The following is an 11,582-nucleotide window of genomic DNA, read 5'->3' as shown; positions in this document are numbered from 1 at the left end:
CCTCAACCCTCGGACACTCAGATACACCTACATGGTATCTATGTGTACGTTCGGGCTCCTGAGTGTCGACGGATGTATCGGATACAAAAGGTCGGAAGACTATTCGGTCTACCAGACTCGCCCTGGGGGTTGGCTTTCTCCGGAACGCGACCGAAACCACACCTCCGTCTGCGTGCACGCTTGGATGGATGCGAGAATGTAAGGAAAAGATACAATCAAAGACTTGAAGATTGGTGTCGCTGGGTGTGCGTGGAGAATCAGATCCGATGTTCTGTTCACGGCACCCCCATCGTCTCCGCACACGGGACAATCGCGCCCTCGGGCTGGGCATGGGGACACTGGGGGTCCTCCAGAACATCGGCATCCTTCACGCGGCCGTGATGACCTCCTTTCTGACGGACCGCATACCTGATCAAGTGGTGTTGCGTGGTTGTGCTGAGGATCCACGCCTCGATCTTGGTGCTCCCTTGGGGAGGCGAAGTCGGTGCCCGACTCCACACCAGCTGTTTTGACTGAAACTCGATCACGACATCAGCGCATCTGGGAAGCCCTTCAAACTGAAAAAGGTCCCGGATCTCTAAGAGTTTTTACACCTGGGGGCCTTTGGTCATGGTGAGTTGACTTGTCGTGGGGGTGGTGCTGGGGTTCGCTCGCACACTCTTCTGACGCTCGGTTTGCCCTCCTGCATCCCCCCTCAACTTCCACAGATCCGGTGGGTTCTTCTCCTCAGTCGACAAGGCAAGGTTCGCTTGGCCAAGTGGTACACCACCACGACACAGAAGGAGAGGGCGAAGCTGCTCAAGGAGGTGTCTCCCCTGGTCCTAAGTCGGGCCGCCAAGCTCTGCAATTTCATCGACTGGAAGGACCAGAAGATCGTGTACAAGCGCTATGCCTCTCTCTATTTCGTCATGGGAGTAGACGCAGGTGCGAGCGTGGGCAGGCTGTCTGGTGTACCAGCTTAATGGCAGACTCCCCTCGGCGCAGCTTTACTTGTGGCTGCCTTCTGGTGACAGCAATCTGCAGGCTGGTATTTGATAGGTAGTCGTAGGCTTGCCATAGCCCATACCCTCCTTCAACACAATTTCCCCCCACCAGATGAGAACGAGCTCATCACCCTAGAGATCATCCACGAGTTTGTTGAGGTGCTCGACAAGTACTTTGGCAATGTCTGCGAGCTGGACCTGATCTTCAACTTCCACAAGGTTCGTTGTTGGCTGGTTCTTGGTCAGCGCACTCCCTTGCCCCTCCACCTGTTGTCCTGCGTCAATACTGTATTTACCCTCCTGTCCCTCCTCTATTCCCCCTTTCCACCACCAAGGCGTACTTCATCCTGGACGAGCTGCTGCTGGCGGGCGAGCTGCAGGAGCCCAGCAAGCGCGTGGTGCTGCAGAAGGTGGAGGCCCAGGACCAGCTGGTGGAGCAGGTCAAGTCGGGCCTGAGCGACGAGAAGATCGTCATCACCGGGCCCAGGGGCTGAAGCCGTTTGGAACGAAGGAACAGGCACCTGAGGGGGGGGGGTGCCCTTGTGGCATCGGGACCAACAAGCTGCAGCCACGGGATACTCACCATTGCCTCGGCCCCTCGACCCCGGATTCCCCTTGCGTGGACGCCCCTGCATTTCACCCCCCCCCTGCGCGCATGCTCAGAGCGCCCTGACACCGTGTACAGTCATCTTCTCCAGTGTGTTACTGGAGCAAGGAGGCCGTTGCAGAGCCGGCGGCCAGCTCAGGGTCAGCTTGGCGCGGGGTGGAGCTGTTTGGGAGGGCGACACATGGCGCATGCAGGAGTGGTGAAGGGGGAGCGATACTTGCTGGACACTGCGCCTCGCCACCCCTTGCGTGGCAGGGTGCCGCCCACCCCTCCGCCGCGATCCCCGCTCCCACCCCTTCCTCTTTGTGAATCCTCCCTCGCGTTACTTGGACTCGTCCACGCTGCTGCGCCGCGCGCTCTCGGCCATGCCCGCATAGCTGGCCTCGGCCGCCGGCCCCGCGCCGTCCGCGCCCTCGCCCGCGCCGCCGCCGCGCTTCCCCGCCGCCTCCCCCCTCGCCTCGTGCGGGGCCAGGTCGCGCTCGGAGGCCACCTTGCCCGACTGCCGCGCCACCAGCGTCGCGTACAACCCCCCACGCCGGACCAGCTCGGCGTGCGTGCCGCGCTCCGCCACGCGCCCCGCGGACATGACCACGGTCAGGTGCGCGTTGCGCACCGTGGACAGCCGGTGAGCGATGACCAGCACCGTGCGGCCCGCCTGCCGCATCGCGCGGTCCAGGGCCGCGTGGACCGCCGCCTCGCTCTCCGCATCCAGGGCCGAGGTGGCCTCGTCCAGGATCAGCACGGGCGGGTCGCGGATCAGCGCCCTGCGGTTGTCGAGCAGGGGGGAATGGGTGTGGGATGTGAGGCTGGGGGTGTGGCGAAGGGGCCCGTCGCAGGCTTCGTGTGGTGCGAGGCCCAGCCGGTCTGGACCCCTCCTCCACGCCCCCCTTCACCTGCCGATCGCCACCACCGCCACCGCCCCTGGGACCCCCACCTGGCGATGGCGATGCGCTGGCGCTGGCCCCCCGACAGCAGGCGGTCGGTCACCGGGGTGTCGAAGCCCTCGGGCAGCCGCTCGATGAAGCCGCGCGCGTTGGCCAGCTCCGCCGCCCTCTCCACCTGGGCCCGCGTGGTTCCGGGGGTGCCGTAGGCGATGTTCTCCGCCACCGTCAGCGAGAAGAGGCGGGGGTCCTGGGGCAGGAGACCGGGGTGTGTGGGGGGAAGGGGGTGATTGGGGGGGGAGGGCAGCGTCTTGCGATGCGGAATGATGGGAGACACGGCCAGGCGTCGCATGCACGCACCCCGCATCCTGGACAGGGGGAGGCCGGCGAGCACATCGGCGGGTCCTCCGTCGTGATCTACAGGAAATCGCGGGGAGGCACCGCCTCCCACCCACCCTGCGCGCGGCTGCCCCCAACCCCCCCACGACCCCCTTCCCATCGACCCCATCACCTGGCTGACCACGCCCAGCTGGCTGCGGAACCATGTGGAGTCCAGGGTCCGCACGTCGTGCCCGTCCAGCTTCACGGTCCCCACACTGGGGTCATACAGCCGTTGCAGCAGCGCCACCAGCGTGGTCTTCCCGCTGCCGGACAGCCCGACGAAGGCCACGGTGCGGCCGGCGGGGATGATGAGCGACACCCGGTCCTGATGGAGTTGGTGGTGGGGGAGAGGGGGGAGGTGGGTGAGGGGGCAGTGTTCCAGGCCAGACTGGGGCAGGGGCACTGCACCTCAGCACAGGCACTCGCCGGCGTACAGAGTCAGGGCAAGGGCCGGCACCCGATGACCGACGGGCAATGTGGAGCCCGACGGCACACGCCGGGCCTCAGCCATGCCGTGTTTCGAATGACACCTCACAATGACATTGTCCCCACACCGCCCCTGAACACCAACAAGACGAACACTCCCCACACACTTTTCAACGCTGCCAGCTCACCAGTGCCAGGACATTGGGGCGGGAGGGGTAGCTGAAGGAGACATTGCGGAACTCAATCTCGCCCGTAACGGTGTCCAGGACCTTGCCCGGCGCCAGCTCGGGCGCGGGGGGTTTGCCCAGGTACGCCATCACCCTGGTTAGTGGTGAGACAAGTCATCAATACGGCGTGTCGGCTCATCTGTGCCGAGGCGATCTATCGCAAGCGTGGGTAACAGGCAACTCACTCCTTCACCAAAAAACCTCCTTCCCAAGCCTCCCTCACCGCTCGCTGGCACCCAGGCTCTCCATGATGGGTCCGTACTGGTCTGCCACGGAGAGGGTGGCCGACGCGAAGAGCTCCACATACAGCATGAAGCTGGTGAGCTGCTGCGCGCTGATCTGGCCTGTGAATGGTGGGTGGGGTGGGGGGCAAGGCGTTTCGAGGTGGGGGATACCATCAGGGGGCCTCATCTGTGGGCTACCTGGCTGGATCTGGGGCACTCCAGTGTGACGCGCAGCGACACGGCCACACCAACACATACTCCGGAAGCTCGCGGACGCACTGCACCACCACCCTTCCCCCGCTTTCCCACTCCCTCCCCCCCACTCTCAAAAAACGACCTACCTCTAAGCGCGGCACTGCCGCCAACGAGCAGGGCGGCGGCGCGCATGGCGTTGTAGCCCCAGTGGTTTGCCACGACAAAGGAGGAGTAGGCAACCGCCTGGCGGCTGGAGATGTGGGCCAGCCTGCCCAGCGTCTCGTCGTACCGCGCGCAGGCGGCATCCTCGGCGCCAAATGTGCGCACGACGCGGGAGAGCAGGAAGCTCTCCTCCGCACGCGCCGTGGCGTCCGCCAGCGTGTCCTGGTATGCGCGCTGCGCTGCGCGGGAGAAGGCGCCGTATGCGCAGGCGGCGGACGCCAGCGCGGCGCCGACGCCGGCGGCCGCGGCGGCCATGCCGCGGTTCAGCGTGTAGAGGTACAGCCCCGCGCCGGCGCACTGGAGCGCGTTGCGGAAGGCCACGTTCACGCTGGTGGCCACCATGCGCGACACGGAGGCGCAGTCGGAGCCGAGGCGGGAGGTGAGCTGGCCGCCATCGGCGCCATCAAACCATGCCACCGGCTGCAGCATCATGGACCGAAAGGCGCGCGACCTTTGTTTGGGGGAGGGGTTGGATTGCGGATGAAAATTGGGGGGAAGTCGGGAGGGTGACTGAAGCCAGCAGGGCAAGGAAGGAGCAACATCATTGGGGTCACTCATTCTCCAGGCAGTCAGTCAGTGGGTCACGGACAGGGGTAACACCCAGCATCTCCACCGTCGAGCAGCTGGCCAGGACTGGCTGTTTCCACCTGCTCCCAAGCACTGACTCCTGAAGCCTCCACGCCCTGTACCTGAGTCGCTGGAGCAGGTTCATGTTTACCAGGCTGAACAGGTATCCGCGTAAACCAGCAGCCACAGCAAACACCGCGGTTGCGATCTGATCACAGCGTGAAAGGAAGGATAGATGTGTGCTGAGCAAGAATGTAGAGCCAGCGATGATCCCAGGTGCATTGGACTCATCTTCCACCCGGGATACCACAGCAGCCTGCTCTGGCCCCTGCCTTGAGAGCAGGCACAAGGTCAATGCCAGCAACCAGCTCCGCACCGTGAGTCGCGTCAGGGACTGGACAAAGGCGGGGCTGGAGCCCTCCTGGGCCGCCGCAAACACGGCTGCCGTCACAAAGTGGGGGATGGTGAGCTCTGCGCCGGCGGCCAGCAGCATGGACGTGATGGCGCCGGTGAGCAGGGCCGAGTCCTCCTTGACCAGGGCGGACAGCTGCTTCAGCGTCCTGCCCAGCGGCTCCTGCGGGGCCACACTCGGGCCACCTAGAGACCACCACTCCTTCCAAGAGGCACGCAGGTGATGCCATGGCGGGCGCGGCCTTGGTGGAGCGGCAGTGGCGGTCCCGCTGCTCGCTGCGATGGTCAGGCGACGAATGAGCGGGCGGGTGGACCGAAAACACAGGGCCCTTGGGGTTGCCACCGTCCTCATGGGATAGGAGAGGACCCCCTGACACCCCATGGAATCAGGTCGATCAGTGCTATTTCATGTGTCGGAAAGAAGAGCAGGCCTGCAGCCACCCGGCACGGAAGGCTCGAGCGGGCAAGCTCCGTCAGGAGAGGAGAAGAATCGACACGAGTGCATGCTTGGACATGGAGGGCGACCGAATACGCCTGTGATCGACATCAAGGTGAGCGAGTAACGCTCTGTGAGGACCCTGCCGATGGCTGGCACGGCCAGGAGCACTGATCTCATCACGTGACCGTGCTGCGCGTGAACCTCACAGGGAGGCCAAACTAACGGTGTTCCAGTGAGACAAAATGTGGAGCGAAGCTTCGAGTCTGCCTGTCGTAACAAGCAGGAATGGGCAGGTTGAATATTGTCGATCTCCGTGGTGCCCTCTGATCACCTTTCCCCCTCCTGCCCAACAATTCCAAGCAGTACAATGAGCGTCAAGTGGAACCCCGGGCAGGTCATTTCAAGTGTACCTTCTTGCCTTGGTAAATGTTCCCGCCGACGGGCAGAGTATGCAAGAGAGGTCTGATGATAGTATGAAGTGTATGTATCCCAAGGGCACACCCAAGGTGTGCTCGACATTCTGACGAAGGATTTCCTGAGTACGACCGCAGTACCGACACCTGTGAAACCTGCAATGCAGTGCTCGAGTTCTTTTATGTCACATAATGTTTTTGAGAATTGTTCCAGCGGGATAAATTGGTAATATCGTATTGCTGATTGTCATAATGAGTTTCCCGTCGCGATTGCGCCCACGATCACACGGCCGGCTGTCCGGGGCCCCGGTGGCAGGTGCCTGGAAACAGCCCTAGATCCCAATCAGATACTCGGCACTTTCGGAAGGCTCACACAGGAGCCCCAAATCTGCGGGCGGCAAATCTTCGTCATATGGGCGCCCCGAATCAACCCTTCGATATTTGTGATTCATTCTCAAACAGATTTTGCCCGTGGCCACAAAGGCATGCAAGTCTCCGCTCCTCACCGAATGAGCGCCGCGGAGAACCCCCGCCGCAAGTCGCTCGACCTGCCTGATGTGGCCGCGCGAGCAACGCCTCGGCCCGTCATATACCAGGTGTGTTTATCGGAAGCGTGAAGTGACCGCGTGCTGGTGCGCGCACCCCTCACCGAGCTGAAAGAGCCCGCCCGACTCCCCCTCTCGCAGAACGTGCTGCAAAAGGTGCAGCTGGGGGTATCACCCAACACGGTCACGACAGGAATTCCACCAATTTTTAAGAGGCCTCCCCCCGTCAAGCGTCAATAACGACGAGTGAGTAGCTCAGACTCGTCCTGATGGCGAAGTCGAGTTCACGGCCCTGTAGCGCATAGGTGTAAACCCCCTCCTTTTCCTGACTGCTTTCTTACCTAGGTTTTGAGGCTCCCCTTCTCCCACCTAAGCGTGGCGTGTACCAGACCAGGAATCATTTTCCAGATCACTGTCACTCTCTCCGAGTGCACTCGCCCCCCTTTCATTGTGAGGAGTACAGGTTGTATACAGACAATGCCCAAGGACACATGGTGATGGTAGCAGCAGATCAGTTTGGGAAAGGACTCGTGTGGACTTAATCAGTCAGGCGACCGCTCTTGGGTTGTGACAAGGAAACTGCATGATACAGGAAGAGGGCGCCCCTGCTTTGCTCGAGCCATGCGTGACGAGAGTGATGGTTTCAAGTGGAGCAGGTGCACATCTTTGCACACCTGCTGCGTGTTGTCCACGGAATTGGTACAGATTGGACCGGCCCTGTGCAGCAGATGTGCTTGGCCTCATGTTTCACCCGGTTCGAAGTCTTGTGCTCCCTTGCAGGCTTCGCACGCGACAGAGACTCCGCCAATACCTGAATGGACCGACGGTGACCTGTTGGTGGGAAGGGGGGGGGGGGGGCGATGTGGAAGGGATGTTCCTATCCAACCTTCAGCTGAGTCGGGCAGTGGGCCGTCCACGCCCTCCCTGCCAGGGCCTCGCCCCTCCCCCCGGCCTAGACCCCCTTCACGGATCCCTGCCGCCACAGCCCAGCTCACAGACTCTTGGCCATACCCTCTCCCTCATCATCCGCCCTTTTCCCACCTCTACAGCCAACCCCCGCCCACTCACCTCACGACCCTTCACTTGGGCGACGCTATCCCGGGCACCCCCACCACCGCCAGGCCGGGCAGCTGGGCCTGGAGGCGGACCGCGCCCGAGGCCCGCGCCCTCGTCCCGTGCAGCACCAGGGTCTCCAGCGCGGGGAGGCGGGCCAGCGCGGCCAGCCCCGCGTTGGACACCCCCGTCTGGCTCAGGTTGAGGGCGCGGAGGCGGGTGAGGGGTGCCAGGGCCCCCAGCGCGCGCGAGGTGACCCCCGCGTTCTGCGCCAGGGACAGCGTGCGCAGGTGGATCAGGGCGGCGAGGCGCGCGACCCCGGCGTCGCCGACGCCACCGCCGCACACCTCCAGCGAGCGGAGGGAGGTGAGGGCGGCCAGCGCGGCGCAGCCGGCGTCGGTCACGCGCGCGCCAAACAGGTCCAGCGCCTCCAGTGCCCGCAGGCCGGCCAGCGCGGCGCAGCCGGCATCGGTCACGCCCCGCGCGTCCAGGTTCAGCCGGCGCAGGCTCGTGCAGCGCGCCAGCTCCACCACGCCCGCGTCGTCCACGCCCGTGAAGGCCAGGGACAGCGTGTGCAGGCGCGGGAGGCGGGCCAGCGCGGCGCAGGCCCGCGGCCCTGCCACGCGCGTGTCGGACAGGTCCAGGCGCTCGAGGGAGCGCAGGGCCCCCAGCGCGGCCGCGCCGGCGTCGCCCACGCGGCACGCCTCCAGGCCCAGGGCGACGAGCGTGTCCAGGCTCGCCAGCGCCATGACGCCTGCGTCGCCCACGCGTGTGTACGTCAGGTCCAGGTCGCGGAGGGGGGGGCGGGCAGCGGCCAGCGCGCGCGCCGCGTCGTCGCGGACGCCGGGGCAGCGTGCCAGGCTGAGCTCCCGCAGTGCGGGCAGGCGCGGCAGCAGGCCGGCCAGTCCCGCGCCCGTCACTGCCGTGCGCGGCAGACCCAGGACGCGGAGGTCGGGGAGGGACGGCAGCGCCGCCAGCCCCGCGTCCGTCACGCGCGTGCGCCCCAGGCGCAGGCAGGCCAGGCGGCGCAGGCCCGCCAGTGCCCCCAGCTCGGCGTCGCCCACCCGCCCGCACCAGCCCAGGTCCAGGTGGCGCAGCGCGGGCAGCGCGCGCAGCGGGTCCAGGCACCGCACCCCCGCGCACAACTCCAGGCTGAGCCAGGCCAGACGCGGGCAGGCGCGCAGCCATTCCAGAGCCCGGCACGTCAGATGCTCCAGGCCCGCCAGGTTCAGCTCTTCCAGCGCCGGCAGGCCTGCCGGGATGCACCAGTGGGGTGTGGGGGATGGATTCCAAGGGGGTGGGTGGGGGACAAGGGTGGGGAGGAGGACCGTGACCCGAGGCACAGAGTCTTGGAGGACGATCCAGCCACAGCCGGAGGAGCCGGGTCGAGAAGAGACCCAGCGGCCAGCAGGTGCGGCTTTCATGCCGGCCACATGGCCTCAAAACACCCTGACGAAAGCGAGAGATGGGCCGGATTCTGCATCACATGCGGTTGCATGCGGCCCCCCTCACCCCGCCCGGCCGCCACCTGCGTTTCCCACCTTGCAGCACGGACAGCGAGGCGTCTGTCAGCCCCTGGCAATACTGCAGGTGCAGGACCTTGAGCCGGGGCAGCAGGCCGAGCTGCATCATTCCATGGTTGGTCACCTGCGAGGCACGGCTTCTCGTGGTGATCACGTGCCGCAGAGTGCATCGCTGGATGACCAATCCTGGCGCAGAGACCGTGCAGACCCATGTTGACCCCATCCCATGTCCCGGCTCCATACTGCTCATGCCCCTCACCCATTCCCCCACCCATCTCGCTCACCGCGCTGCGACCCAGTTTGATGATTTCCATGCCGGGGTTGACTAGGGGCACGAGCCACTCGTCCGTCACCGGGCCGGGGTAGGAGTCGAGCGCCAGCCGGTGATGACTAAGGCGCCCTAGCCGGATGGCCACTCCCTCGTCAAGGGCCCCACACTCCACCAGGCGATCCAGGAGCGCCTGCGCCAGGTCAGGAGGCAGCTGGTCCAGTCGATGTGCCGGGAGGTCGGCTATGCACTCGCACAGGCGGCCGAGCGCGAGGTCCAGCAGCGTGCGGTCCCGGGGGGGAAGCGTGGCGCGCGCCGTGGCGGAGGTGCGGGAGGACAGGCTGCGCTTCAGCTTCCCGAACGGACTGTTCCGTGGGGATAGGACCCCGTTGGGAGGGTCGGCGCCCTTGCCATGCGTACACGACCACCCGGATCCCATGTTTGGAGCCGGGTGCCCGATCCTCGGGAATCAGGTGGGCCAGACACAAGCCTTCAATCGAGTGACCGGGTAGGATTACACATTAAAATATCGTGTCCTCCTGGCCCAACACGAGGTGATGGCTCGATCAGCGTCATGATGGTGTCGGGAGATTCGTCAGTGCGGGATTTCCCGACACCCCACTTTGCTTTGCATGTACGAAAACGGCAGCTTTCTGAAAATATGTCAAAGAGACCTTACATGTTCAAGCACAGGCACCTTATTCATCCTTGATAAATAAAATCACTAATCGGTAAACCTATCCTGCTTGGATAGGTTCCTGAAGGTCCCTTCAAAGAGATTGCACCAACACAGTCCATCACCAGGAGATTTGAGACATGCCTCAACCCAAAACTCAAAGTGCAGCAGAGCACACTTGCCTCGAAATAAATAGTACTTCTCTCCAATTCTTTTCCAAGCCTGCGTGCTGGGGCAACTCTTGAATGACCATCCGGTTCCGAGAGGCAGTGCCGGCAAAATCATTGCGCGAGGCCTTCGAAATCGCCGCACACATATATCACGACGGGCTCTTACTGACCATATTGCATTTTTACAACGGAACGATACTCTGATAGCTATTATAACCTCACAGAGTGTACCAACAAGTAGGAATGGCGGAGGACATGGTGAGCAGCGATCACATACTCAAGAGACCTGACAATCCCTTCAGAATGGACGCATAATATCCATTGCCATACACATCCATATGCAGGCTACGTGGAGGCCCGAAGGTCGCCCGGCGGGGCATGAGGTGGCAACCTTTGCTGGAGGGTGCTTCTGGAGTGTGCAGCTTGCCTTCGACCGGCTCCACGGCGTGCTCTCCAGCTCCGTGGGCTACGCGCAGGGCCAAAAACAGCACCCGACCTACAAAGAGGTGCGCTCACGGATTTATTATGTATAGATGTAATTGGGTGTCGAAAGATTGAAGCGCTGCATGCACGGGGACGACGGTGGCCAGGGGATGTTTTGGTGCCAGCTCCCTCCAGCCTTAGATCGGTCTGTGCCGGTCCCGACACCGTAGGTGTGCACGGGAACGACCGGGCATTCCGAGGCAGTTCAGCTCGTGTATGACCCAGAGCAGATCACCTACGCCCAACTGCTGGATGCCCTGTTTGAGAGTGAGTATGTTCATGTGATGGAAAGGGAATGGCATGCCATAATATCTGGCTCTCTGCTTGATCAGATTACAAGCAGTCCCCCAGTATATGAAGCCCAGCAATCTCACCTATGCATTGTCTCGCCACTGCCTGCAGAGATAGACCCTCTCCAGCGCGAAGGTCAGGGCGCGGATGTCGGATCGCAGTACCGTACCGGCATCTACACCCACAGCCAGGTTCAAGCGCAGGTGGGCCACATGCTGTGTCGGCAATAAGGGAACTAGAGTTCAGGCACCCAGGCGGCATGCCCACCCTCTGATGTGTGGCTGTTGACCTCATGCACGGCGTGTGGCACTTTGTGTCCCCAGGCTGCCAAGCAGAAGATGGCTTCCGTCGAGGGCTGTGCGGTCGAGGTGGAGCCATTCACCGTCTTCTGGCCCGCAGAAGAGTACCACCAGAGGTAACACCCGGGGACTTGTATGATACCAGGCTCTGCTGAGGATGGTAGCACCTGGAGGGTGGTCCAAACGTACCATGCCGTTCTTATGGCAGCTGCATGCAGCTCGTCAGCCAGACTCACCCTCTTCCACGGCAGGTATCTGGAGAAGGGCGGGTCATGCCGCATGAGTCAAAGTGCTGCCA

The 11,582-nt window shown here is 63.3% G+C and overlaps 4 protein-coding genes across 4 annotated transcripts; 2 read left to right on the top strand and 2 right to left on the bottom strand.

The window, feature by feature from the left end:
• Positions 1-266: 266 nt before the first annotated feature.
• F751_2161 (AP-1 complex subunit sigma-1) lies at positions 267-1,477 on the top strand (the record flags this gene model as incomplete). The annotated part of the gene is made up of 4 exons (XM_011401210.1): positions 267-416; positions 708-924; positions 1,096-1,202; positions 1,319-1,477. 4 exons carry the CDS (start codon positions 267-269, stop codon positions 1,475-1,477), a joined length of 633 nt encoding a protein of 210 aa, XP_011399512.1.
• A 254-nt stretch (positions 1,478-1,731) lies between these two features.
• F751_2160 (ABC transporter B family member 26, chloroplastic) lies at positions 1,732-5,476 on the bottom strand (the record flags this gene model as incomplete). Its single annotated transcript, XM_011401209.1, has 10 exons — positions 1,732-1,752; positions 2,081-2,354; positions 2,525-2,721; positions 2,983-3,177; positions 3,467-3,599; positions 3,729-3,849; positions 4,071-4,320; positions 4,468-4,597; positions 4,836-4,921; positions 5,090-5,476. The coding sequence occupies 10 exons, from the start codon at positions 5,474-5,476 to the stop codon at positions 1,732-1,734; spliced, it is 1,794 nt and encodes a 597-aa protein (XP_011399511.1).
• Positions 5,477-7,600: 2,124 nt separating this feature from the next.
• On the bottom strand, positions 7,601-9,804 carry F751_2159 (F-box/LRR-repeat protein 14; the record flags this gene model as incomplete). Its single annotated transcript, XM_011401208.1, has 3 exons — positions 7,601-8,826; positions 9,116-9,221; positions 9,382-9,804. 3 exons carry the CDS (start codon positions 9,802-9,804, stop codon positions 7,601-7,603), a joined length of 1,755 nt encoding a protein of 584 aa, XP_011399510.1.
• A 745-nt stretch (positions 9,805-10,549) lies between these two features.
• F751_2158 (Peptide methionine sulfoxide reductase A2-1) lies at positions 10,550-11,404 on the top strand (the record flags this gene model as incomplete). Its single annotated transcript, XM_011401207.1, has 4 exons — positions 10,550-10,717; positions 10,865-10,961; positions 11,097-11,188; positions 11,309-11,404. 4 exons carry the CDS (start codon positions 10,550-10,552, stop codon positions 11,402-11,404), a joined length of 453 nt encoding a protein of 150 aa, XP_011399509.1.
• Between the last annotated feature and the right edge of the window lie 178 nt (positions 11,405-11,582).

This window comes from Auxenochlorella protothecoides (genome assembly GCF_000733215.1).
Source record: "Auxenochlorella protothecoides strain 0710 unplaced genomic scaffold scaffold2, whole genome shotgun sequence".
In the NCBI taxonomy this organism is placed as follows: domain Eukaryota; kingdom Viridiplantae; phylum Chlorophyta; class Trebouxiophyceae; order Chlorellales; family Chlorellaceae; genus Auxenochlorella; species Auxenochlorella protothecoides.
This window is presented reverse-complemented; position numbering and strand designations above follow the sequence as displayed.